Below are 26,364 nucleotides of genomic sequence, written 5' to 3'. Positions count from 1 at the left end.
AAAGTGTGTCGATGAGAGGGGGCTGACCTGGCAGAGCTGGAATCTACAAATGTGCAGTGAAGGAAGCAAAATAAATAAATAAGTAGAGTGAGAGAGGATCCATGAAACAGAGCCCTGGAAAGGCTCTGGAAATAGATGTCCCTGATGAATTGAGAGCCACTGTCCAGAATGAATGGAACAGGGTTACTTATCCACAGAGCACTTGAGGCACAGTGCCTAGGGCCAACAACAGTCATGATGCACTCTGGAGTGAGGCTGACAAAAAGGACTGGTTGGAAGATCTGCATAAAGACCAGTTAAACTCAGCATATATACCCAGATCCCATCCCCAGTTGACCCAGCTAGGAAGTACCTCTTCCCAGCCTAGCAGAAGATAGGTGGATTGTTATCTAGAAAGTTAAACCATCCAGAAGTATTGAAAAGCCTTCTCTAAATAGAAAGGAGGCAAAAATCTGTAGGAGAGAGAAAATGGCAACTCACTTAAATGAGCCAGTACATAGATTTTAAAAAAATTTTTGTGTGTGAAAGTGATGATTACAATGAACAGCAAAAGGATAAACATGAAGTTGTTAAAGAGGTAATAAAAATCATAAAGTGCTGGGGAGGGTAGTAAGAAAATGTAGATTTTTAAAAAATGTGTTTGAGCCTATATTACTATCAGTCTAAAACAAGTAAATATAATAATGGGTTAACATACTTGAAAAACAAAACAGGGTAACTACAAATCAAAAACATACAACAGATTCACAAAAACTAGAAAGAAGAGAACTCAAGTATAATACAGAAGAAAACCATCAAACCACAAAAGGAAAAACAAAAACAAAAAGAAAGGAACAGAGAAGAAATACAAAATCAACTGGAAAACTGGGTTCAAAATGGCAATAAACACATACCTATCAATAATTACATTAAATGTCAATGGACTAGATGCTCCAATCAAAAGACATAAAGTGGCAGATTGGATAATAATATTCTGTCTACAAGAGACCCACTTTAGGGCAAAGGACACACGTAGATTGAAAGTGAAGGGATGAAAAAAGATATTTCATGCAAATGGAAATGACAAGAAAGCGGGAGTAACGATACTCATATCAGACAAAATAGACTTTAAAACAAAGACCATAAAGAAAGATAAAGAAGGATGCTATATAATGATAAAAGGATCAATATGAGAATAGGATATTACAGTCATTGACATATAGCACCCACTATAGGAGCACCTAAATACATAAAACAAATACTAACAAGCATGAAGGGAGAAATGGACGGGAACACAAAAATAGTAGGAGACTTTAACAGCCCACTCACATCTATGGAGAGATGTTCTAGACAGAAAATCAGTAAGGCAACAGAGATTCTAAATGACACAATGAAACAGTTAGACTTAATTGATATTTTCAGGACATTATATAAAAAAAACCCCCACCCCACTATACATATTCTTTTCAAATGCACATGGAACGTTCTCTACTATAGATCACATACTAGGAAAAAAAACAAGCCTCAAAAAATTTAAGAGGAGAGAAATTATTTCAAGCATCTTTTCTGACCACAGTGGCATGAAAGTAGAAATCCACCATAGAAAAAGAAATGAGGAAAAAATAAAGATTATTTAGAGACTAAACAACATGCTACTGAAAAACCAGTGGGTCAATGATGAAATCAAAGAGGAAATTAAAAACCTTGAGGCAAATGACAATAAAAACACAACCAAACAAAAATCTGTTGCAGCAAAAGCAGTACTAGGAGGGAAGTTCATAGTGATACAGGCCTTCCTCCAAAAGCAAGAAAAATCTCCCAACAACCTAACCAACCACCTAAAAGAACTAAAAAAAAGAAGAGCAAACAAAACCTAAAGTCAGTAGAAGGAAGGAAATGATAAAGATCAAAGAGAAAGTAAATAAAATAGAGATTTTAAAAAATAGAAAAAAATCAATAAAACCAAGAGCTGATTTTTTTGAGAGGGTAAACAAAATCAATAAACCTCTGGCCAGCCTCACCAAGAAGAAAAGAGAGAGGACCCAAATAAACAAAATAGGAAATGAAAGAGGAGAAATAACTAATAACACAGAAATACGACAGCAACAACAAAAACCTGTAAGAGAATACTATGATCAATTTCATGCCAACAAATTTGACAACCTAGAAGAAATGGGCAAGTTCCTAGAAACATACAGTCCACCGAAGCTAAACAAAGAAGAAAGAGGTAATTTGAACAGACTGATCACTAGAAGTGAAATAGAATTTGTCATTAAAAACAAAAACAGAAAAACTCCCTGAAAACAAAAGTCCAGGACCAGATGGCTTCACTGGGGAAGAACTTACACCAGTCCTTCTCAAACTCTTCCAAAAGATTGAAGAAGAGGAAGCACTCCCAAAGTCATTCTGTGAAGCCATCACCCTGATATCAAAACCAGACAAAGACACTACAAAAAAGAAAATCACAGGCAAATATCTTTCATGAATATATTGGGTCGGCCGAAACGTTCATTCAGATTATTCCATAGAATGTTATGGAAAAACCTGAATGAACGTTTCGGCCAACCCAATAGATGCAAAAATTCTCAACAAAGTATTAGCAACCAAATCCAACATCACATAAAAAAGATCATACGGCACAATCAAGTTGGATTCATCCCAGGGTCACAAGGATAGTTCAACCTATGCAAATCAATTAATGTGACACATTACATCAACAAATGAAAAGACAAAAATCACCTAATCATCTCAATAGGTACAGGAAAAGCATTTGACAAAATTCAGTATTCACTCATGATAAAAACTCTTACCAAAGTGGGTATAGAGGGAACGTATCTCAACATAATAAAAGCTATTTATGACAAACCCACAGCCAACATAATACTCAGTGGTGAAAAGCTGAAAGCCTTCATGCCAAAATCTGGAACATGATAAGGATGCCCACTCCCACTGCTTCTATTCAGCACAGTATTGCAAGTCCTAGACCCAGCAGTCAGGCAAGAAAAACAAAACGTATTCATTTTATTTGCAGTGAGGTGGATGGACCTAGAGTCTGTCATACAGAGTGAAGTGTCAGAAAGAGAAAAACAAATACCGTATGCTAACACGTATATATAGAATCTAAAAAAAAAAAAAAAATGGTTCTGAAGAACCTAAGGGCAGGACAGGAATAAAGACGCAGATGTAGAGAATGGACTTGAGGACACAGGGAGGGGGAAGAGTAAGCTGGGACAAAGTGAGAGAGTAGAATTGACATATATACACTACCAAATGTAAAATAGATAGCTAGTGGGAAGCAGCCGCATAGCACAGGGAGATCAGCTTGTTGCTTTGTGACCACCTAGAGGGATGGGATAGGGAGCGTGGGAGGGAGACGCAAGAGGGAGTAGATATGGGGATATATGTATACGTATAGCTGATTCACTTTGTTATACAGCAGAAACTAACACACCATTATAAAGCAATTATATTCCAATAAAGATGTTAAAAAAATAAAAATAAAAAATAAAATGTAAAATTGTTATTATATGCAGATGATGTGATACTATATATAGAAAACCCTAAAGACTCCACACAAAAACTACTAGAACTGATAAACGAATTTAGCATCGTAGCAGGATACAAGATTAACATACAGAAATCTGTTGCATTTCTTTGCACTAACAATGAAATGTCAGAAAGAGTTTAGAGAGTTTAGGAGTTTAGAGAATTCCTCTTTGATGAAACTAGCCCACAGGTACTGACTGCCCACAGATACTGACATTTGGAGGTTTTCCATTGAATTAGCCAGTTCCCCAATTCCTTATGGCAAGGTTTACTCTTCCAGAAACCCAGAGCTTCCAAAGAGTATTTTTATTTTGTCTAGGAGAGGATAATGTGTCAGTCAAACATAGAAGGGATGGTATAAAATGAAGTTTCAAAGAATAAGAAAAAGCTCTTGAAAATTACAAGTACTGTAGAAAATTTTTTTTAAAAAAATCAGAAATATTGGAACTTAAAGCTGAGGTTATTTCCCAGAATATAGAACCTAAAGAAAAAGGATTCAACATTGGGAGGAAAAAAACAAAAGTAGAAAATAAAGCATTTTTTTAAATGAAGCATTTATTGACTCTACAAAAAGAAAAAAAAATGTGTACAAGAAAGAAAAAGGAACTATAATCAAAGAACATGACTTTGCTCAGCTGTGGACAATATTATGCATAATCATAATAATGTAGATTCTTAATACTGATTTGACCAAAATTGCATGGAAGAGTCCATACCATTGGAGAAATTCAGTGGATAACGTCTAAAGTCGATAGATAAGAGATAGCACAGAAGTATATTTTGGGCCATGGGGAGGGAAGTACCAGAAGGAGAATCCTGGCAAGTTGAAAGCTCTTGCTTTCAAGGTGGTGAGAGGTATGAACCACTGCTCTTCAATATAAGCTTTGTAGTTGATGTTTATATGGACTGCCTTCATATGAGAACAAATAATACATTTCAAAAAATCAGATATGCTAATTTTAAAATGTCAGCATGATGGAGCCATTTAGTGTTCAAATAGCCACATGCATACAGTAGTCCCTGGAAAGCATTGTGGGATAAATAATGTTCACTGCAGTGGTCTTGCGTCATCAAGAAAATGTGTGATTCTGTTCTGCTCTAGAGAAACAGATACAATGGGGGTTCTTCTCCATCCAAATGCTGCATGCTTTAGTTGTTTGGGGAGAGTCCTGATGTGGAGTGTCCTGATCTCCCAAAGTGGGAGAAATGGTGTGTGTCCCCCTTCCTCATGTCCCAAGCAGCCTCACCCTGTGTCCAGGAGAATCTGAGCTGATTGGCCACAGACTGACTTGCTCCAGTCCAGAGCTCTGATAATCATCATCAAACACCCTCGGGTTTGCCAGACTCCTTCCTTTCTGCCAGGCGGGGCTGAGCCTCCCTTGGGTTCCCCATAAGCCCCTTGTCCTTGGATGGTTGCCTTGAAGTCATTTAGTGAAAGTCACTGGTCCCAGAGCAGGCTGTCCTGTGACAGAAATTAACCTCCCCAGGCCCAGAGGCTGCAGTGGTGAGTGGGAGGGAGACAGGAAAAAGAAGCAGCTGAGAGAGCAGAATTTAGCTTCTCCTCATAAAGTGTTTCCCCTGCTGGTTCTGATACCACAGAGACCACAGGGATGCTTCACTTGGCTGCTGTTTCCTGGTTTAACCTCAGTAAAGCGAGCCAGAGAGCCAAATAAAATGGCACTGACCCAGCTGAGTCAGAGTTTGTTAACTGGTGGTTTGTGCTTTTTTCCTGGTGATCTTTCTGTACCAGGTACTGTATATGGGAGGGTTATAGCAAGGTGTCCCAGGCTAGAATGAGGCTCTTTGTTTAAACCCTCATGTAGCAAAGACTGTTTCCCAGCGTGTTAAGCATCATAGACCAATTAATGCTATATGTTAATATTTTGGCCTAGCAATAAAAAGGAATGGCTGGCTTTATTTTATCTCTTGCTACAAACCTTGATCAAAGCTGTAGAGATTTTTTTTTTTGTCCTCAATAGAATTTTGTGAATATTAAGGGCAGGCAGATACGTTTGAAGATACTGGGATTTGAAAGATAATAGTGAACCGGCCACTAAAGGGAGATCCTTTGAAATCTGGAAACAGAATATTGGATGTAGAGGATACCTCTGACTTAGTTCACAGATGGGTTATAAGGATTAGGTAATACAAAGAAAGGTCATCCTTTTCCTCCTCCCTCCTTTCCCCCTCCCCCTCCTCTTCCTCTCTTTCCCCCTCCCCCTCCTCCTGCCTCTGTCACTAACCTGCCCTGTCTGCCCCCTCCCCTAACCCTACCAACTACAGAGGACTTAACTGTGTGCCTGGAACACAGTTCATTACATAGAGAATTTAATAATTTTAATAAGATGTGTCTTTTAATAATTTAATAATAATATGTGCAACATCACATATCAAGAAACTGAGGCTTACAACACTTAAGTTATTTGCCCAAAGCCACCCAACTGGGAGGTGGTAGAGTGGAGCTTGGAAACTAGGTAGCTTGACTCCAGGGCTTCTACTGTGTGCATGGCTCATAGAGAGGGCTCAGTTATGTTAGCCCTGAGCTGCTGCTGATATCGATGTTGCAGAGAATGAACCACAGAATGATTAAGTGGTTTGCTCAAGGTCGCACACTGGTCAGTGGCCATGGAGTTTATCCAGTTGTCTGATTCCGGGTCACCCCTCTCTCTGCAGTGCCAGGTTGCTCAACATATGAAGAGTTAGTGCTTTAACTTCTAGACACCTATATCCTCCTAGGCAGGTTCCAGGTTCTGAATTCTCACATTGCTTGAATTGTTTGTAAGTTTGAAGTAGCACAGTTAAGCCCTGCCAGAAGCAATGGCAAAGAAACTCTTTTAGGTTAATATCTGTTTCCTAATGGATGGGAAAAAAAAAAACAAAACCTGTGTCAATATTAGATTCAATGTATTTCTTCTTCCCTGATCCAAGTAATAAACAAAAAAACAAAACAGAACAAAAAAACCTTTATTCATTAGGCAAAATTTTAATTTCAAGCTACGGGGTGGGTGGGCAAGGGGCACAGTGAATCAGTGGTTGCCCAGATGTGGCAGAAGTTCTCTGGATCGTCACAGCCAGTGGACCTGCTGGAGGGGGAAACCTGGAGTGTTTTCCACAAGCATTTTCCTCTCCACTAAGAACTGTGCATAGTTCTTTGGAGAAATTGTGAACTAGAAAGGGTGAGAGTAGGAGATTATCATTCACTCCTGATCATTCTATGTACCAGAGCTAACTAACATCTACAGTAAGATCTAAAGGGCTCTGTGTCCTTGTTTTCTTTGATTCAACAAACTTGTGTGTGTATGTGTGTGTGTGTGTGTGTGAAATCGCTTTGGAGTGTGTCTGTCTATCTGTATGTCTCTTTGGGGAAAATCCATTCTGATTGAATGCCAATTAATTATCATGTATGTGGGGATCATTAAACATTTAGAATTTTCAAAGAAAGATACATCAATTAGAACTTGGCTAAGATCAGCTCAGCCCCATGGAAAGTGGGGATTACAGTTTTGTTTAGAAATCTGCTCCCACCATATATAAAATATATAAACAGTAGGACCTACTGTATAGCACAGAGAACTATACTCAATATCTTGTAATAACCTATAATGAAAAAAAAATCTGCTGCCATTTTCATATGTTTCTCTAATTTTCTTATTACAGGGGAATGCCCTGTACTTCAAATCTGCCAGAAACGTTACAGTGAACATCCTCAACGAACAGACTAAAGTCCTAACTCAGCTGATAACAGGTAAGAAAAGAAAGAACTTAGCAGTGTCTGGTCCAGGGTAAGCACTCAAAAAACATACAATGGGGGCTTTCCTGGTGGCGCAGTGGTTGGGAGTCCGCCTGCCGATGCAGGGGACATGGGTTCGTGCCCCGGTCCGGGAGGATCCCACGTGCCGCAGAGCAGCTGGGCCCGTGAGCCATGGCTGGTGGGCCTGTGCGTCCGGAGCCTGTGCTCTGCAATGGGAGAGGCCACAGCAGTGAGGGGCCCGTGTACCGCAAAAAAAAAAACAAACAAAAAAAAACATACAATGGAAGGTTGAATGAAACACCATGTGATGTATCTAAAGAAGGGAAGTCTGCTCGCACATCTTACAGTGTCGGAAAAGAGAACAAAGCATGTGTTCCCTGATGCTACTCAAGGGCAGAGTCTCATCCCACACACACGTTTAACTTATGCAAATCTGGTGATACTCGTTTAGGGGGTGGGGAAGAAGAATAAACTATTTTTCACGTAGCATGGCCCCTAAACACCAGCTGCTTCAGCTGGTGCTCAGCCACGGGAAAGCTCTCTGCTCCAGTGCCAGAGGAAAAGCTGGCTGCGTTGTATTAACTGGAAGACAGCACAGTATACACAGAACCATGCACATCATACTTTATGGGTTGTAAAAGGGATTTGTGATGATAGTTTGAACCCATGCCATATTTGCCGTACGTGCTGACTTTGAACCTAGCTCAACTGTGAGATGCAGATGTACCCCAACTGAATATGTTTGTGTAGTTCCTTTTCATAGGGCAAATCTGCTGCTAACAGCCGTGGAAAACACCCAGTGGGGTTTAAGCTGCACAGTCCTGAAAGTTAAACAAGGATTGGTTATTCACCATAATGACTGTAATGATGAACATGGGCCTCATGGTCGCGGTAACATGCTGGGTGGTATGACCAGCGCCCCCTCTGTAGGTTATGAGCAGCGGTAAATAGGAGCTGTTATGCACCTCCACAGCAGAAGGGGAAAGGGGGGCTATGTCTGAACGGCATTGTTACACTTGCAGACAGAGGATGCCATTTGTTTGGCTTCAGGGCTGAAAGAAATGTATACAGATGGATGTTTCGAGAAGCCAGTTGCCCAAATGTCCTGAAACATTACTGGGACTAAAACATCTGGAGCCCCACTAATCCAAATGCCACGGGGAGGCAGGTGCCTTTGTGCCCAGAGTCTTGCTGCAGAAAGAGCCTCACTCTCCCGCCACCAGATGTGTATGTCTGGAGAGCCACAGCCAGTGGGTGACCTGGACTGGCTCTCACTGGGGGAACGGCTGTGGCAGAGCCCGTAATCCATAAAATTGCTCTTCCAGCACGCGCCCAGCTCAGCGGCCTCGCTGCTCTAACATGTGGCCCTCAGTCGCGATGCTAAATAATTAAATAAACAGCTTCAGTAAGCAATGATTTAAGCAGTGTGTGTGAAAATTGCCTCCAGGAGGGAAATAAATCCGACCTCCAGCTCCCAGATTCCCGCGTTCAAAAGGGACTTATTTAGCCTGATCATTTGATCATTTGCCATTTATTTGCAGTGGGAGATTTGGCTGACTTGAGAGATTTTGTTTTGATAAAGCTGGAACCAGACGAATGACTGTTACTTAGGAAAAGAGTCTTTCTCTCCCCCTCCTTCTCCCTCCCTTCCCTCCCCACCTCCTCCTTTTGCTTCTGTCTTCCGACTCCCCCTTTTCTCCTTCACCCCCTCTTCCTTCCCCCTCTCTCCATCTCCCTTTGTCTCCCTCTGCCTCCCCCTTCTCTCTCGCCTCTTCCCTCTTTCTCTCTCTCCTTTTCCTCTTCTGTTGTTCTCTCCTCTCTCCTGCCTCTCTGTTTCCCCTTCTTCTTTCTGCCTCCCCTGACCAGGGCAGGCCGCTGGAGCTGAGACTCCATCCCTACCTCTTAAAGTAAGGCACAAGGTAGCTAATATTAAATGAGATGGGCAGAAAACCATCCTAACACCAGCCGGCAGCAGCCTTTCAAGATGCCTTCTAGAGAGGATAGTACATATGTTCAAATAGAATTCCCAGTACATACACCCATGCACGATCACCCCTAAAGTTTCCCTTCAGGGTTCTCCTTTTACATTGATGCACATGGTGGAAAGCACAGAGCAGTTCCAGGAGAAAATATCCTAAGGCCCGTTACACTTAGCGGTGGACCTACCTGACAGCAAATCATTTTGCCTAAGTGGCTGGCTTTGCTATGGCAGGCCTGAGGATTCAAGGGTTCTCCTGCTTATTACCAAATGATCATGTCTCAAAAGCCCAGAAGAAATTCCAGTGTTAGCAATTCAGGTAATCTTTTCACAGGAAACAATGTTTTAAATGATGGTTAAGTTCCCAGGCCAGGTGACACAGGCATACCTGACTCATGCTGCTGCTGATTTAGTATCATCTCAGTAGTAGGTCCAAACAGAGAACCCTCTGACCTGCAAGGAGGAAAGTTGTAGAAGTCTTATACAACATCTAGGCAGAGTGGGGAAAGGCCCCAGGATCAAGGGAGATGAGGAAAGAAATTAGACTGCACGGCCCCCAGGTCCTTCTAGCTCCCAGATTCATGGCATTGGCAGGACTGGGAGATGGCCAGTGCATCCTGATGGAGGAGATTAATTAAGGAGGTGCTTCACAGTACACTACTGTGCACAGAAAGGGATTAATTGAAGATTAGTTTCAGGTTACAAATAATGATCTTTTACATCCCAGAGAGGAAGTGAGCTCACCAGGAGACCTCCTGAGCAAAAGCAGGTCTCCAGCTCCATTTACATTTCTTTGTAGAATCGTTTTTTTTTTTTTTTTAAGATTTTTTCATGTCCCAGGAGCTTTGGAAGCCCCAGGTGAAATCAACAAAAGGACAAGCCGTCTGCACCATGGAGCCAGCAGTTGCTCTGTGGGCTTTTGGCTAAAACTACCAACTACTGAGCTTTATATACCCAAATGGTTCCGTCCCTGGTAAAGTCCATGTTGTATTCTCAGAAGCCTTGAAAAGCAAGATAACTTAATGGTGTCTTATGTTCTCTGATGGCTGCAGTCTCTTCAGTACACGCTCCTGTATCTCACACACCATTCGTAAGTTCAGAGTAAACTTAATTTACACATGGACCAGTGTTCTTGACGCCTCAGGGGTGTGTCTCATGGTATTGCCAAAGTCCATGAAAGCAAAGTCCAAGCATTTGTGTCCACAAGTCATACCGCCATATCTGACTAGATCCAGAGTGGGCAAATTGTGCTCACCCCATGGCCATCCTGAGATCATTCACTCATTCGTTTATTCATTCATTAGCACTAGACCTCCTGATCTCCAGTCTCCCCCCTAAAAAGAAAAGGTAACAACCTCAAAGCATTGCCAAGTAATACAGATTTTACTGAAGGTTTGTTGTGACCAAGAAGACAGCTACATCTTAGCCCTCCCTAAGCAACCTAATCCCAAGCCCTCACTGTACATGTCTCTTCTTTCAGGATTTCTCTCTTCCTTGTCTCCAGCTTCCTAATTCCTCTCATCCTCCAAAAGTTCCTCTCCTAATTGCCCCAGCATCCTTTTCCTTTCTAGACAAATGAACATCCCTTTTCTGCTATGGAATAATTCCTAGGGCACAGTTCCAGACGCAGATCTGCCATTAGCTCACTTGGTGACCTTGAGGGAGCCCTTGGCTTTGCTTTCACTTGTTCTCACGTACAGTGTGAAGGCAGTCAAAGAAGACAATGTCCAGGTCCCATACCATTTGGAAATGTGTGCTCTGTCTGCTGTTTCCATCCCCCACTCATTAAAGAGCCTTTCCAGTGTGCTTCTTTTTTTTTTTTTTTTTTTTTTTTTTTTTTTGCGGTACGCAGGCCTCTCACCGTTGTGGCCTCTCCCATTGTGGAGCACAGGCTCCGGATGCGCAGGCTCAGCGGCCATGGCTCATGGGCCCAGCTGCTCTGCGGCATGTGGGATCCTCCCGGACCAGGGCACGAACCCGCGTCCCCTGCATCGGCAGGTGGACCCTCAACCACTGCGCCACCAGGGAAGCCCCCAGTGTGCTTCTTTTTGTCAGAGGGCCAGTGTGGATGTACTGGCAAGAGATCAGTTTTGCTGAATTGACATGATGATGCAAATGAGGGAAGGTCACTCAGAGATGGTGTTGTGTGTTGTGACCATTACATTAGAAAAATGGCGATGGTTATGATCCCAATGGTGATGATAATCACAAGATCAGTCCCCTACATTTCACAACTCTTTTCTGCCTACGAATTTCTCTTTATAAACACAGTATAATTCAGTCCTTTTAACCTTTCTATGCAATAGATAGAATCGATGGTAGTAGCACAATTTTGCAGATGCAGAAAATGAGGTTCAGAAAGATCAAATGATTTGCCCAAAGTCACATTACCAGAAAATGAGAGAGTTGGGACATAATTTTTGTCTTCTGATTCTTAGTGTGATAGTCTTGCCAAAGAGGAAAGCGGCCCCAGACATCCAGGGGCTGGTCAGGCTCTATCAGCCAAGCATTGGTGTTCTGTGTGGACATAAATGATTTCACAGAACATCAACACCAGGCAGGGCCACTCGTGGCCATGAAGGATGGAGAAAAAACAAAAAGCAAACACAACTCTGATCATGTCTGAACATAGATGAAAAATAGAAACTTTTATCCAAACCACAGGAATCACCAGACTTCCCCCTATCCCCCTGTAATATGAATGACTACTGTTTGTTTATCCATTACAGTTTGGCATTGTTCTGGTCTTCCCTACTCTAGATAAGATTTACTAAGATGCTAATCGTAAAATTACTCCCAGTACCTGACAGCAAGTAATCCAGAACAAAACCTTGCTTCCTTAAACCCTGCCTCCAAATAACCTATTATAAGGCCAGATCCTGTAATAAATTCTTTCTTCTTATTGAGAAGCCCTGTGGTACCCCACGGTGTGTGTTCTCTCTCACGGAAATGAGTTAAAAACCCAACTTGTTCAACTCCAAGTGTGTTCCTAGTGATCTTTGCCTGGAAGGCACTGAGGGCCCTTTGACTACTACTTTTTACTAATAAGTGACACTGTCTTGAAAAATAACTAGAAGGAAACAAAAATGCTATACAGTCGGCCCTCCATATCCACGAGTTCCACATTCCTGTATTCAACCAACTACAGGTAGAAACATTTGGGGGGAAAAATTCCAGAAAGATCTAAAAAGCAAAACTTGAATTTGTGCCATGCTGGCAATTGTTTACATAGTATTTATATTGTATTTGCAACTATTTACACAGCATACATTGTATTAGGTATCATAAGTAATTAGATAATTTAAAGTATACAGGAGGGGCTTCCCTGGTGGTGCTGTGGTTAAGAATCCACCTGCCAATGCAGGGGCCACAGGTTCGAGCCCTGGTCCAGGAAGATCCCACATGCTGCAGAGCAGCTAAGCCCGTGTGCCACAATTACTGAGCCTGCACTCTAGAGCCCGCAAGCCGCAACTACTGAGCCTGAGTGTCACAGCTACTGAAGCCCAAGCACCTAGAGCCCGTGCTCTGCAACAAGAGAAGCCACCATAATGAGAAACCTGCACACCGCACCGAAGAGTAGCCCCCGCTCGCCACAACTAGAGAAAGCCCGTGTGCATCAACAAGGACCCAACACAACCAAAAATAAATAAATTAATTAATTTTATAAAAATAAATAAAGTATACAGGAGAATATGCATAAGTTATATGCGAGTATCACACCGTTTTATATAAGGGACTTGAACATCCATGGATTTCAATATCTGAAGGGTATCCTGGACCTAATCCCCCATAGATACTGAGGGACAGTTGTATCAGAATCTCCTGGGCAGTTTTGGAAACAATATAAGCTTTCTGGACTCTACCCTCAAATATTTTTCTATGTGAATTTCCAGACCAAAAGATAAATTCCTTTTTGATCTCAGCTATTATCATTGAGAATGATGACACCCCCAGGTTATTCTGATGCATTTCTGTAGTCTAGCTTTTTGGAGCCTTCTGAACTTCAGGTATTTAGGTAGCTCTATGTTTTTGTTCTTTGTTTTTTTTAAGAATTCTAACACACCTGTTCTACTTTTTCCATAATACCTAAACCTCTCTGCAGTTTTCTGGTTGATTTATTAACACATGTTTAAATGTATGTCTGTCTGTCTCTATCAGCAGGTAAGTGCTAAGGGATCAGGGACTTTGTCTTCCTTTTGCCGCTACTGTAGCCTCATCTTCAAGAATAGTATCTGTTGTGATATGATAAAACCTCTAAAATTTATTTTTTATTGAATGAAATTCTATCATGAAAGATTCAGTAACTTTCAAGGCAATTAATTGCAAGATATTGTAGCCTCTTCTGTCAAGAAATGACATATACTTGTGTCAAATGCAGCCAGCAGGTCAAGGGTAGAAAGAGTGAGGCAGATTTCAGCTGAATTTAAAGGTGCCCTTTCCAACAGTTAGGGCTGGCCAAAGATATGCCAGTCCTTCAAGAGGTGGTGAGTATTTTGTGCTTTCATAAATGCAAACCAAAATCTACAAGTATTTGAAAGTAATTTGCTGGTTAGCTGAGGGAAATCTCACTCAAGCATTAGTTTGGAGGAAGGACATAATGGTTTTTAAAATCATAGCTGGAGAGAGTATGATTAAAAGTAATTGACAAGATATGGCTAGAGTCATGAGGCTAATTGTCACAGCTAGTTTCTGAAAACCAATCCACTTACATTAAAGTCCAATACAATCTTGTCAGATGTATATGTTCTGCGAAAAGCTCTTTATAATTGAATGCAACGGAACTAATGTATTCTCTCTCTCCCCCTTCTAGGGCCAAAAGCTGTAGAAGCTTATGGCAAAAAGTTCGAGGTAAAGACGGTTTCTGGAAAATTGCTCTTCTCTGCAGACAACAATGAAGTGGTAGTAGGAGCTGAGAGATTAAGAGTTTTAGGTAAGTAAACTTCAGTCATTGAACTGGTTTAATGCTACTGTGTACATTTTAGAGGAAAAGTTAAATGACGTCTAGAAGAGCGATTTCAGCTAATTACCTGTAAAGGTAATTTTACTCTGTCAAAGCAAGGATGATGAACCTCCCAGTCCCCACCTTAAAAGTTTCTCAAATCATGAGTGTTTGTGGCACGTCTGCCAACATCAAGCTTCGGGTGGGGACGTGTGCTCATACCAAGAAATGTACTAATCCTCACAGGTTGGCAGTCCTGCAATAAGCAGTCAAGACTTGTATACGTTGTTGTAGTGATTACTAAACCTGGTTGTAAATTAAGAATCATGTAGGGAACTTCTGAAAAGTTCAAGTTCACAGATCCAAGCATGACTTACTGAATTAGAAGTTCTGTTGTAAGGACCCAAGAATTTATTTGTAAAAACAGGAATTTCTCTGTTGCTTCCACTATTGGAATCATTGAATTTGGCTGTACACCGAAATGGTCTAGCAGGGTGGTTTAAGAGTTCTGGTACTGGAGCTAACCTAGCTTTTCATTGGGCTCTGTCACCTACTAGCTGTGTGATTTTAGACAAATTACCAACATCACTGAACCAGTTTCCTTTTGTGCTCGATAGGGCTAAGAACATCTACCTCCTCTAGTTCTCCGTAGGGCTCAATCAGATTGTGTTAGATCATGTTATACACAGTTATCACAGCGCCGAGCACAAAATAGTACTCATTCAGTGCTGCTGCTGTTAATAACTCATGCTACTATTAATACTAATCCTGCTTTTCCTTCTCTTGCTCTCTATGAGGACCAGTTAAAAGCTCAGACTCTGGAATTTACCTGCTATAATTTTAATGCTATCTCTGTCCTTTAATAGCTGTGTGACCTAAAGCAAGTTAGCTAACCTCTCTACACCTATGTTTTGCTCATCTATAAAATGGGGGTAATAGAAGTATCTGCCTTCTGAGACTGGAAGGATTGAATGAAATAATCTATGGAAAGTGGTTAGTAAGTTGGCTAAAAAATAGGAAGTGTTCACTAAGTGCTAGATGTTATTAACTTAAATTATTATGTTATTTGTACTTGAACTTATTATTTGCTGTCTACATTATTAGTTGCACCCTGCATCTTCTTTCTTCTCTATTAGTGCTGTCTTCCTTCTGTTCATCACTTCCACCCTCAGTCCATCAGCTTGTCTGGCCTGTCTGTCTGTCTCTCTATCTGATATAATACACATTCATATCTAACTTTCTTGCTAGATGACTCCTAAGTTTCCATCCCCAGGCCTGTCATCTTCCCTAAGTTCTAGGTCTTCCTTTTCATCTAGATATTCCACCAGCCTCTCATATTTAGTGGATCTTGAGTGCCTAACGTAATAACACACGTGAACATGCACGCACACACACACACCCCACACACACACTCACCCTCTACTCTCCCACCTGTATTTACCCCTGACTCCCCTATCACTCTTACTGGCCCCATTATGCTTTCCTCTGTCAGTGTCAAAACTTCAGCATCGTTCTGACCAGCATCAGGCTCAGCAGAGTCAGAAGATGGCAGTGGCCATCCTGACAGAGCTCAATGGCATGGGAGGGCCGGGTACAGAGGCAGCGAGCCAGGGGCGGTCTAACCGCTGGTCAGGTGCTCACTGGGATGGAACAATTCCTTTGTCTTTCAGGGTCTTGCTTTTTCCTATCTGTAAAATGAGAGCTGTCTAGAGCAGAAGTTTCAAACAGTTTTTTAAAACTTAGCAACAGAAACTTTTAAAAATAAAATTTCATACCAAACCCCAATCAATAAAATGTATAAAAGAACAGCACTGGGCTTCCCTGGTGGTGCAGTGGTTGAGAGTCCGCCTGCCGATGCAGGGGACACGGGTTCGTGCCCCGGTCCGGGAAGATCCCACATGCCGCGGAGTGGCTGGGCCCGTGAGCCATGGCCGCTGAGCCTGCGTATCCGGAGCCTGTGCTCCGCAACAGGAGAGGCCACAACAGTGAGAGGCCCGCGTACCACAAAAAAAAAAGAACAGCACTGCTCTGGGTTGTGGATGGGGCTTTTAAGGCATAAAGGTTAAGCTGTATAGCTTCATTCTTCCCCCCGACTCTGTCCTTGGGAGACCTCTTAGAACTTATTTTTAGAACCCCTTAAGTAGATAGTCTTTAAAAAAAAAAGAAAGGTAAAGTCTACTGACCACTTGCCATGATCCAAGTAGCATGCTTTATGTGCATTATTACATTTAGACCTCACCAACACCTTGTGAGGCAGGCACCGTTTTTATCATCCCCATTTTACAGATGACGGAACTGAGCTATAGGGAGAGGTGAGCCATAGTAAAGGGTGAGAGCCAGGATTCCCAGCCAGGTATTTGAATACAGACTGCTTCACATTAAAGCACTATACTTTGCTGCCTCCTCAAATTGGTCCCATTTTTAGATGAGTACACTAAGGCTTGAAAAGGTGAAGAAACTTGCCAAGATCAAGTACCAGTAAGTGGTGGGACTGATGTTCAAATCCTTGCCTATGGACTCCACCCTCAATGCACATGGCTACACATAAGTGTAGTTCTAAGACCTTTGCCAACTCTCACAATGAATGTTTTTCTCTATTATTCGTAGAAATGGCACTTTCTATGTTAGTTCTAAGTTTTAGGGGGGAAAAAACGCAGAAACGTTAAGCTATCCTCTTAGTCAAGAGTATTTTGCTCTACCAGTTCTACAATAACTCTTAAGGGGAAAAAGTGATCATATCTCATGCCGAGATCATTTTGTACAAATGGTGTTTGGCACTTCCCATTAGTCTCTGGTGCTTCGTGAGTCACCTCACTGCTTTAAAATCTGACTTTGCAAAGATACAGATATTTTAGATGTCCTAACACTGTGGTTTCATCCTAGTGTACAAAACTCAATGATGGTATCATTTAAGAACTCCCCCCCTCCCCTATCGTGACATAAACTAAGGATTGGAAGATGATTGTAGCATTTGGTCGCTTGAAGGCAGGTGGATAATTTTGCTGCTGTTGTTTCTTGTGCTTGTGATATTTCACTTACAGAATGATTTAGGATAAAATCTGTCTATCCATCATCAGAAGCATTTGCTTTTTCGTGTAAAAATGTAGAAAGGAAGCATCATAATAAATACCACTGCTGCTACCAATGCTGAAAAGAAGAGGAAATGACCAGCCCACAAATCTCACATCAACCTACTCAGTGAAACGAGCCTAGCGTGTTGCAGAAATGAGCTTCCTGTTATCTGGGATTCAGCCATATGGTGTGGAACTAGAAGTTTAGGCAATTTCATTTTCAGCTTAATGAGAAGTTTGTCTTTTTGAGTCATCAGACTGCTCAAACTCTTGGGAGGTTGGAATCTGGATGGGTATTTTGTTGTGGAGGCTAACATACCTGGGTTTGAATCTTTGCTCAAGCATTTACAATCTGAGTGACCCTATCCAAGTCTCTTTTTCTCTTTAAGCTTTAGTTTCTACACGTATAAAACAGACAGAGGAATACAATAAAGAATGGAAGTAAGAATGAATGAATACAGTAAGAAACATCTGTAAATAAATTAGTAATTTTAGTTGATAGCTGAGTAAGCACAAGCAGTAGAAGATAATAGTAACCCTAAGGAGATAATGTCTCTTGGAAACAGTTGCTTAACCCATGGGCTCAGAACAATTGTTTATACTCCTCTCTGGATAACCACACCCACCTATTCAGTTTTCAGGATAATGACTACCTTGGGCACACTCCAAGGACCTTGAATAGTCTGGCTAAAGGACTAGTAGCCACACCTCATAAAGAACAGTTCGACTCTCTGGAAACTTTTATCCTGGAAAAGATATGGAGGAATCATGTAGGCAGACAGCAGTTGCTGACGTTTCATAATGCATGTGTTTCCTGGGGTAAAAAGAGCAGGCAAGAGCTGTGTAGTTGAGTGGTTGAGAGAACAGGTTTAATCCTGGTTTCTGTCATTTGTCAGCCAGTGCCTTGGGATATGTCACTTTACCTTTCTAGGCTTCCTTCTACTCTGTGACATGGTGTAATAATGCCTGACTCTCTCAAGAGTTCGGAGAAGTAGATGGTACAGTATATGTACTGATTATCAGCACAGTGATTGGTACAAGGTCAGCACTCTACGTGCTGACTGTTGTGTTGGTGATGGTTTTTGCTGTTCCACTTGGACTTCAGGGAACCCATCAAGTTCTAAAACTGTACATAGCCCTTGTATGTTCACAGAATAAGGTACTCAGAAGTTGGCTTAGGACTTGTAGGAGTGTTCAGATATCAGTTACGTTTGGACTGGTAGATTTCCTGAACACAGCTAGGGTCAGAAGAGAAAACACCTTTTGAAGATAGGGATTGAAGGCCTGGGTTGAATTCCCAAAATTGTAGGGTCTTTCCTTCCACTCAAAGACAGTTGTTCTCAGAGCATAGTCCTTAAATTAGGAGCATCAGCTGTGGTCTACTTGTTCGACATACAAATTCTCAAGCTCCACCCTAGACCTATTGATCAGAAACTCAAGAGTAGGGCCAGTAAGCTGTAGGTGGTTCTGATGTAGGCTAAAGCAGGGGTCTCCAACCCCCGGGCTGCGGACCGCTGCCAGTCCACAGCCTATTAGGAACCAGGCTGTCGAGCAGGAAGTGAGTGGCAGGCAAGTGAGCCAAGCTTCATCTGCCGCTCCCCATCGCTCACGTTACCACCTGAACCATCGCCCCCCTCCCCAGTCCGTGGAAAATTGTCTTCCATGAAACCGGTTCCTGGTGCCAAAAAGGTTGGGGACCACTAGGCTAAAGAACACTGACCTAAGACAGTCACAGCTCAGTCATTTTGCCACCACTTTGCTGGTAGCTCTCATTGGAGTCAAGGTTCAGCTTTTTCCACTTTGCTCCAGAAAAGCTACAATATAAATAGAGCAAACACACACTGAGGGCTTATTCTGTGCAAGATGCCTGTCACTTGCCATGAGTAAATACATTTGATCCACAGCACAATCTTAGAGGAACCTGGCTCGTCACCTTGATTTATAGAGGGGCAAACTGGGGCACAGAGGGCTGTGAACTTTGCCCTCAGTTTCACAGAGGGAAACTGGCAGAGTCAGGATCTGAATCCAGGCAGTCTTACCCCCTGCGCCTGATGACCTCTGTCACAGTGATCTTCAACTTCCCTGAACTCCCTAGCACGTTGCATCATACTGAGCGGGAAAGAGAACTGGGCCACAGTTGTCCACTTCTTCCCCTCATTTCTGGCTTCTAGGGACACCACTCTTCCCACAGTTTTCCCACATCTGTAACTGTCCCTCCACTTCCTTCACTACCTCTTCTTTCACTTACTCAGGGACGTGGATTCACTCCTGGCACCACATAGGGACTTGCCCCTGGGTCAGTCCTTAGTTTTCTTTTTTCAGTTTCTATGGAAAATCCCATACTTACATACAGTTTCAATAATTGCCCTTTTCAGGTGACCCTCAAATCTGTATTTGCCTTGAACTGTCTTCTCATTTCTAGTTCCACATTTCCAAAAACCTGGACTTTTCAGCGTGGATGTCTCTCCATCACTTTCACTTCATCACTTGCAGCTGAACTTACCAATCGCCCTGTCACACTCCCCACCTCTCCAGCACCTACTTCCCTGACTCTCCACACGGGGCCTCCATGCCCCTAGGCTTCAGGGCCTTGCTTTCATTCAGGTACCAGACCCTGTCTTTCTTCACATGGGCATCAATGTCTTTGTCAACCTTAGGTTTTCCATATTACAAAGGTATCTATTTAGGTCTTACACAAGAGAATTTAAGTTTATAGCCAAGCCCGTTCATTTAATAACCAAAAAGGTGTAAAATTAGCGTGCAGGATGAGGCATGGTATCATTTAACTTTAATTACAGAACAAAGATATGAAATACCAGTCAGCAGTGGCCTTTAAAAAGCAGCAAAAGTAGGGAACATAAAAGCCAGCGCTAAGAGGCATGCATCTTCATGGAGACACCAGGGAAAACATAATTTTGATCTTCATTAATGACCAGTTTCATTGAACAATGAATTGGACATTATAGCCCTTATAAACAAAGCAAAATTATAAAATGTTATTCTAATTGTTAATTAGGTCTCTTTATACTCTAGATTAGTTTTTTAAATATGTCCTCTAGATGCCACTTGATGCTAATTATCCAAGTTACTATCAATTGAAAAACATTTTTAATTAAATCTAAAGCCATTTAAATTAACATAAGATTTATAGAAATTTAAATGTGGTCTGATGCATTTAGCCTTTTGAATTAGTTTTTGATGAAACTCTGTACTGCAGCCTGGTAATTGATAATTATGATGAAAAGGGTAGGGTGTTCTTAGTAGTGTTTATTCATTAAATAAATGTGTGTGTGTCTGTGTGTGTGTATACACACACACACAGACACACATGCACATGTACATTTATATATAAGATATCTTTACTGTTATTGGAGTTATGGAGATATAGAGATGAAGTGGTTATTGTTCCTGCTCTTTCAGGGAGGTATCTTATCAGGGAGATAAGACACACATGCCAATATGTGAGAGCCCAAGCAGAAAACAAGCTTCTTAGAAGGATAGAAGCAAAGTGACTCCAGAATTACAGACTCTAGATGTAGTAGGGTGGTATCCCAGAGAGAATTTTGAAAGCTTTGTAAATGAAGGGAGTATTTGAACTAGGTCTTGAGTTTGGATTGGGGGGAAAAAAACATAGGGAGAGTGCTTTCTTGGCAAATGGAATAGCACATGTTTATCTGTCAGGACTCATTTGGTTGTAATTTCTATGGATCCAACTCAAAGCCAGAGGTGGGGAGATTTATTGCCTTGTGTGGTAGAAAAGTTCAGTGGTAGCCAGCTTCAGGCTAGATTCAGTGGCTTGAATAATGTGACCAAAATTCAGTCTCTGTCATTCTCTTACCATCTCTTAGCTCTGTTTTCCAATCTTGTATTTGGTCATCACCTCTGCTGGTGAACAGGAGGAGGGCTTACCTTCCAAATATAAATCCAACAAAGTCCTTGTTTTTACTCTGACTGGACTGACTTGGGCCATATGCCCATCCTTGAATGAGTCATCATGGCCCGGATGATGGAATCTGCTGATTAGCATGGCCTGGTTCATACACTGCTGGAGCTACGGTGAGAAATGCCTGGGAGTGAGATAAAGAAGGGGTCAGTTCTCAAAAGGAAAACTGAGGTGGTGTTACTGGGAGGGGGATTGGTTGCTGGGCAAAGAAAAATAGCAAATATTCATTATATTTTTATTATAATAATCAAAGGCACGATCATGAAAACTCATGACTGTTGTACATACAACAGTGGAACCCAGGCATTATGAAGGGTGTCCATGGAAGATACTCTGTGAGTTCTGTCCCCCTTGCTTGCTTAGCCCCAGATACCCTGGCTTCCTTGCTTCATCACCAAGCATGTTTTCACCACCCGTCATTTGTACTTACGCTTCCCTCTGCATGGAATCCTCTTTTACAGTCTGTGCATAAAGGATCTCTTTCTTTATGGCTTAAATATCATTTCATCAAAGTGGTCTTCTTAGATTCCCTTAAAAAAATAACATGTTCCTGCTATCGAGTCTATACCAGGAATTGGCAGAGTATGGCCTGTGGGCCAAATCACACCACTACCACTGCTTGGTTTTGTAAATAATGTACTGGAACACAGCCAGACTCATTTGTATTGTACATCAGAGTTTAGTAGTTGAGACAGATCATATGGCCCACAAAGCCTAAAATATTGATTATTTGGCACTTTACAGGAAGTGTTTGTTGATTCCTGGGCTGTACTTTTACCTGCTTTATTCCTCTTGAGAGCAATTATTACAACATGACATGGCATGTTGTATATATATGTGTTTATTTTCATCCTGTCCACCTCATTAAAATGTAAACTTCATGGGCTTCCCTGGTGGCGCAATGGTTGAGAGTCTGCCTGCCGATGCAGGGGATGCAGGTTCGTGCCCCGGTCCGGGAGGATCCCACATGCCGCAGAGCAGCTGGGCCTGTGAGCCATGGCCGCTGAGCCTGCGCGTCCGGAGCCTGTGCTCCGCAACGGGAGAGGCCACAGCAGTGAGAGGCCCACATATCACAAAAAAAAAAAAAAAAAGTAAACTTCATGACAACAGGAACTTTTGTTTTTCAGAGTCTAGAATACTGCCTGGTGCCTAGTAAGTGCTTACTAATATTTGTTGCATGAAAGGATTGAAATTTTTGAACCTTGGAATGTTTGATAACCAATCTGGATAGTACAGAGAAACAGAGGGAGTGAGACCTTGCATCTAAGTTAAGAGATTATTATAATATCTTTGTTGCGGATTCATAAAGTCCTAAACTAGGATAGAGAGAGAGAGAGAACAAATGGGAACAATCATCTTGAAGGAGAACTAATGAATCTTGGCAACTAATTGGATGTGGAAAGTCAAGAGGGAGGGAAGCTGGGATGCTTCTGGTCTTGTGCACCTTGTCAGTCAGACAGCTGTGGCACGGTTAACAGAAATGTATAGGAGCAACAGCAGGTTTAGGATTGAAGATGAATAGTTCAGTTGTGGATGCACTGGATCTTGCTACTTGAGCACCTCTCTAAAGGAGAGGCCAAGTGTTTGGTGGGAAATGCCAGCCCAAGAAAAGGCCCACAAGAGATGCCCTACTGAGCAGCTGAGCAGAAGGGTCAGAGAACCATTGACACAGATTGAACAGGTGAACACCAGAGAGGTGATGGCCTAATAGGGCATCCGGGAGCAAGAACTTAGAGAAGCTCATCAAATAGAGCATCACTGAAACAGCTCCCAGGTCCAGGCCATTTCTTTCTCTGATGGAGGCTTAGGGATGGCTTACTGGGGCCATGACTGCCTTGCTGGAAGCATCCTTCGAATTTGAGGGCCTCATCCTGTGTTCTTACACTTGTTCTAATCCGCTCTGCCTTTGTCCACGAGAAGGAACTCAGAGGCTTTAGAATGTGGCATAACTGGCTTCTGCCGTACCTACCAGCTACCTGAAGTTGGCTATGTTACTCAGATCATTTAGTCCATGTATGTGGGCACTAAATAAACAAACTTTCCCCTTTTCCTATTTCTTTGCCTCCATCTTTTTCTCTTCTTTCTCCTCCTTTCTGAAGTATCTCATCAGTGAGTAGAAGGAAGCATGAGAGAGGCTACAGGATTATAGTAAAAAGTGGAACATACTTCCTCTTCTGTGATGGTAAAAACTGAATAGTTCAGACATTGATCCTTGGGAGAGAAGGGCTTACCAACCTAACAGTAACATTTGGGTAACAAGTCAGAGGAACCCGAAACTTGCCAGGGCCCTCCTTCTCTCTGTTATCCTTAGCAGAGATCATCTGCTGGGGATTCAACTATTTACAGAGAACTGCTGGTCGTAGAGTTCTTCTGGCACCTCATCCCAAAGTTGGCTTATTATTTATAGGCATACAGGAATACTGTATTAGATCATAAAGACACATTTCTCATAAATAATGTAGTGAGAAAGCCACATATGAAAGAGTCTCAGATGAACAGTTCCAACCTTAATAAACCAGAGATACTAAATGAGAAAAAGCACAATTTTACAATAGAGAAATAATAATGGGGTTTCATTGGAAAGGCTCCTGGAAGTACAACTCTCATCATTCTCCAAAAAATAAAAAAGAGCCAGTCCCAAAGCCTGGGTGATTCCACCGCCTGGTTTCACGTGTTCACCCACCCACGTGCACGGGCATCTTAAGCTGCCTTGGGTCAGCTTTTCCCCTCATGCTTAGGGGTTGATTCCTGATGCAGGAGGAGGATGCATTTGCTGGGCCCCATGCGCTTTTCCCTTGGGCAGGAGGGAGATGTGATTTCATATCAGTGTGATGGATTAATCATTCTGTGTCAACATCCCCAGCTGTCCCAGCAGTGTTGCCTTAGCCAACCTCCCCAGTTGCTGAGCCATTGTCTTCCTCATTTGCACGTGGGGATGGGGAGAGGAGGTAGAAAGGCAGTTGGGGACATTTGTCAGCTTTCTAGTTTGATTAAAGCGTTGATGAGGTTCACTACTTGGCTGCTTGCAAGAGAACCAATTCCAGCACTTACTAAGGGAGGGCCATGTTTGTTTTTTTGTTTGTGGAACCGAGACGACTTTAATTTCTCTATCAAGCTACAGCTAATATGCTTTCATGCATCTGTTGGCTTGTTTTTATCCTCAACGTTGTCTTCTTCCCAGTTAATGCCAAAAACAGAGTATTTTCAGACAAGGAGATAAACTAACTTCTACCAGGCCATCTTCAGTGGCAAGAGGCTTGCCAGAGAGTTTGGATCTATTGTCTCCTTTCTCGTTAGTTATATTCACTGTTGTAGAATATTCTTATGCAACCAGAAGTCACCTGAGTTGGATTTTTTTTCTTTCTTCCCAGCAGAGGCCAAGGGGAATGTTGGTATTCCACGGTGACATTAGGAATTTAATGACATGACAATGTGAATAAGAAACTCTCAGTATGCAGAATAAGGAAGGAAATTAACTTTATTCTCCTCTAAGGAAGGGACTTGCGTTTAATTCTGCTCATTTGAGTGGGAGGAAAGAGCGCTAAACATACCTGTATTGTGCTTTCCCTCCCACCTTGCCCTAAGCTTTTGCCATGTACCAGTCTTTGAATCTCAACTGCTTTGGCACCCTGTCTTCCCAAGGAGTAGTGGGGAAAGGTGGCGAGGGTGAATATAAACAAAAGAAATAAGGAGAGATAGAGGAGAAAATATCCAGAACCCTTCGGGACACAAGACAGAAGCAAATGCCTAAGTTTCTTCTTTGATGGACAGTAGTATCGGACAGCATAATGGTTACCTGGGTAGGGGCTTTGGAGGCAGACCAACTGGATTCCACTTCTGGCTCTAGGGGTACAACCTTGGGCGAGTTCCTAAATCTTGGAAAGCCTCAAGTAGCTCATCTGCATAATGAGCGTGATAAGAGTACCTACATGATACACGTAAAGTCCTTGGCATGGTGCTAAGCACAGCATAAGTGCCCAGTGCATTGATGCCCGTTCCTCCTATAAATTCCTATTGAACAGCATTTGTGCAGCTATCCCCAATCAAAGTTCAGTGCAGGGATGGAAGGACGCAGCACAAAAGTTCCTTGATCACAGTCGGTTATAGTCTAGTAGGGGTATTAAAGCACATACCCAGTGAAACATTAAATAGCAGCGAAAATGGTTTTTAAAAAGTTAAACAGGGCCTCCCTGGTGGCGCAAGTGGTTGAGAGTCCGCCTGCCGATGCAGGGGATACGGGTTCGTGCCCCGGTCTGGGAGGATCCCATATGCCGCGGAGCGGCTGGGCCCGTGAGCCATGGCCGCTGGGCCTGCGCATCCGGAGCCTGTGCTCCGCAACGGGGGAGGCCACAACAGTGAGAGGCCCGCATACCGCAAAAAGAAAAAAAAAAAAAAAAAGTTAAACAAAAAAATGTAAGACAGCCCTTGGCTGCAGTTTGTGCTGGAGACTGGGGTAGGAGACCAAGCTCGTGGAGGTGACCTGCAGAACTTCCCAGAGAAGTTGAGGGGAAGTGTGATGGGTGGAGATGGAGGTAGACTTCGCAGACATGGGGGAGTGAGCACAGCCCCCGGACAGCAGGGTCACGGGAAGCATGAGCCCAGCTCTAAGGGACAGAGGAAGTGGGATGAGCCGCCACTGGTTTTTTTCCAGCAAATAAGCACATTTGGATTTCTCTTTGGGGAAGGGCTTGTCATTATCAGCATAGAGTAAACAGGAATTGCTTTCTTCTCCAAAAGCCTGAGTTAAGACAATGTCTCAGTTTTCTGTGAGAGCCTCCCAGGGATTTTCTCCTTTTGGCAGTGTCCTGGACGGGATGTGGCTGCAATGTTCATGGAAATATTTGATAGGATTTTTATTCTGTAAGCCAAAGAGAAAAGTTAAGTAGAGTTGGACACTTAGAAGTTATTTATGATGCAGGAACTTTCACGGGTCAAAAAAGAAAGGAAGTGACTTCAGCAGGAAGGTTCTTGGCACTATTCAAGCCATAGTGTAAGCAGTTCTCACTACAAAAATGACAAAATTACAGAAAGAAATTCAATCGCATTCAGCCAATATTAGTTGAGTGGTTATTCTGGCCAACTGCTGCGCTGACCAGAGGGACACCCAGGGCCCCTGTCTTTCTGGAATGCACAGCCGAGCAAGAAAGACAGATGTTT

The 26,364-nt window shown here is 42.4% G+C and overlaps 1 protein-coding gene across 2 annotated transcripts in view; it reads left to right on the top strand.

The window, feature by feature from the left end:
* Positions 1 to 26,364, top strand: part of SGCD (sarcoglycan delta) — a 539,655-nt gene that overhangs the window by 389,405 nt on the left and 123,886 nt on the right. For both annotated transcript variants that reach the window (XM_082620414.1, XM_082620413.1), the window contains exons 4-5: positions 7,183 to 7,270; positions 14,065 to 14,184. In XM_082620414.1, the coding sequence (XP_082476540.1) occupies positions 7,183 to 7,270; positions 14,065 to 14,184 (208 nt within the window). The remainder of the gene's footprint in view (positions 1 to 7,182; positions 7,271 to 14,064; positions 14,185 to 26,364) is intronic.

The sequence above is a fragment of the Mesoplodon mirus genome (assembly GCF_964341445.2).
Source record: "Mesoplodon mirus genome assembly, chromosome: 5".
Taxonomy (NCBI): Eukaryota; Metazoa; Chordata; class Mammalia; order Artiodactyla; family Ziphiidae; genus Mesoplodon; species Mesoplodon mirus.
Note: the sequence above shows the minus strand (reverse complement) of the source record. Positions and strands in the feature narration are given on the sequence as shown.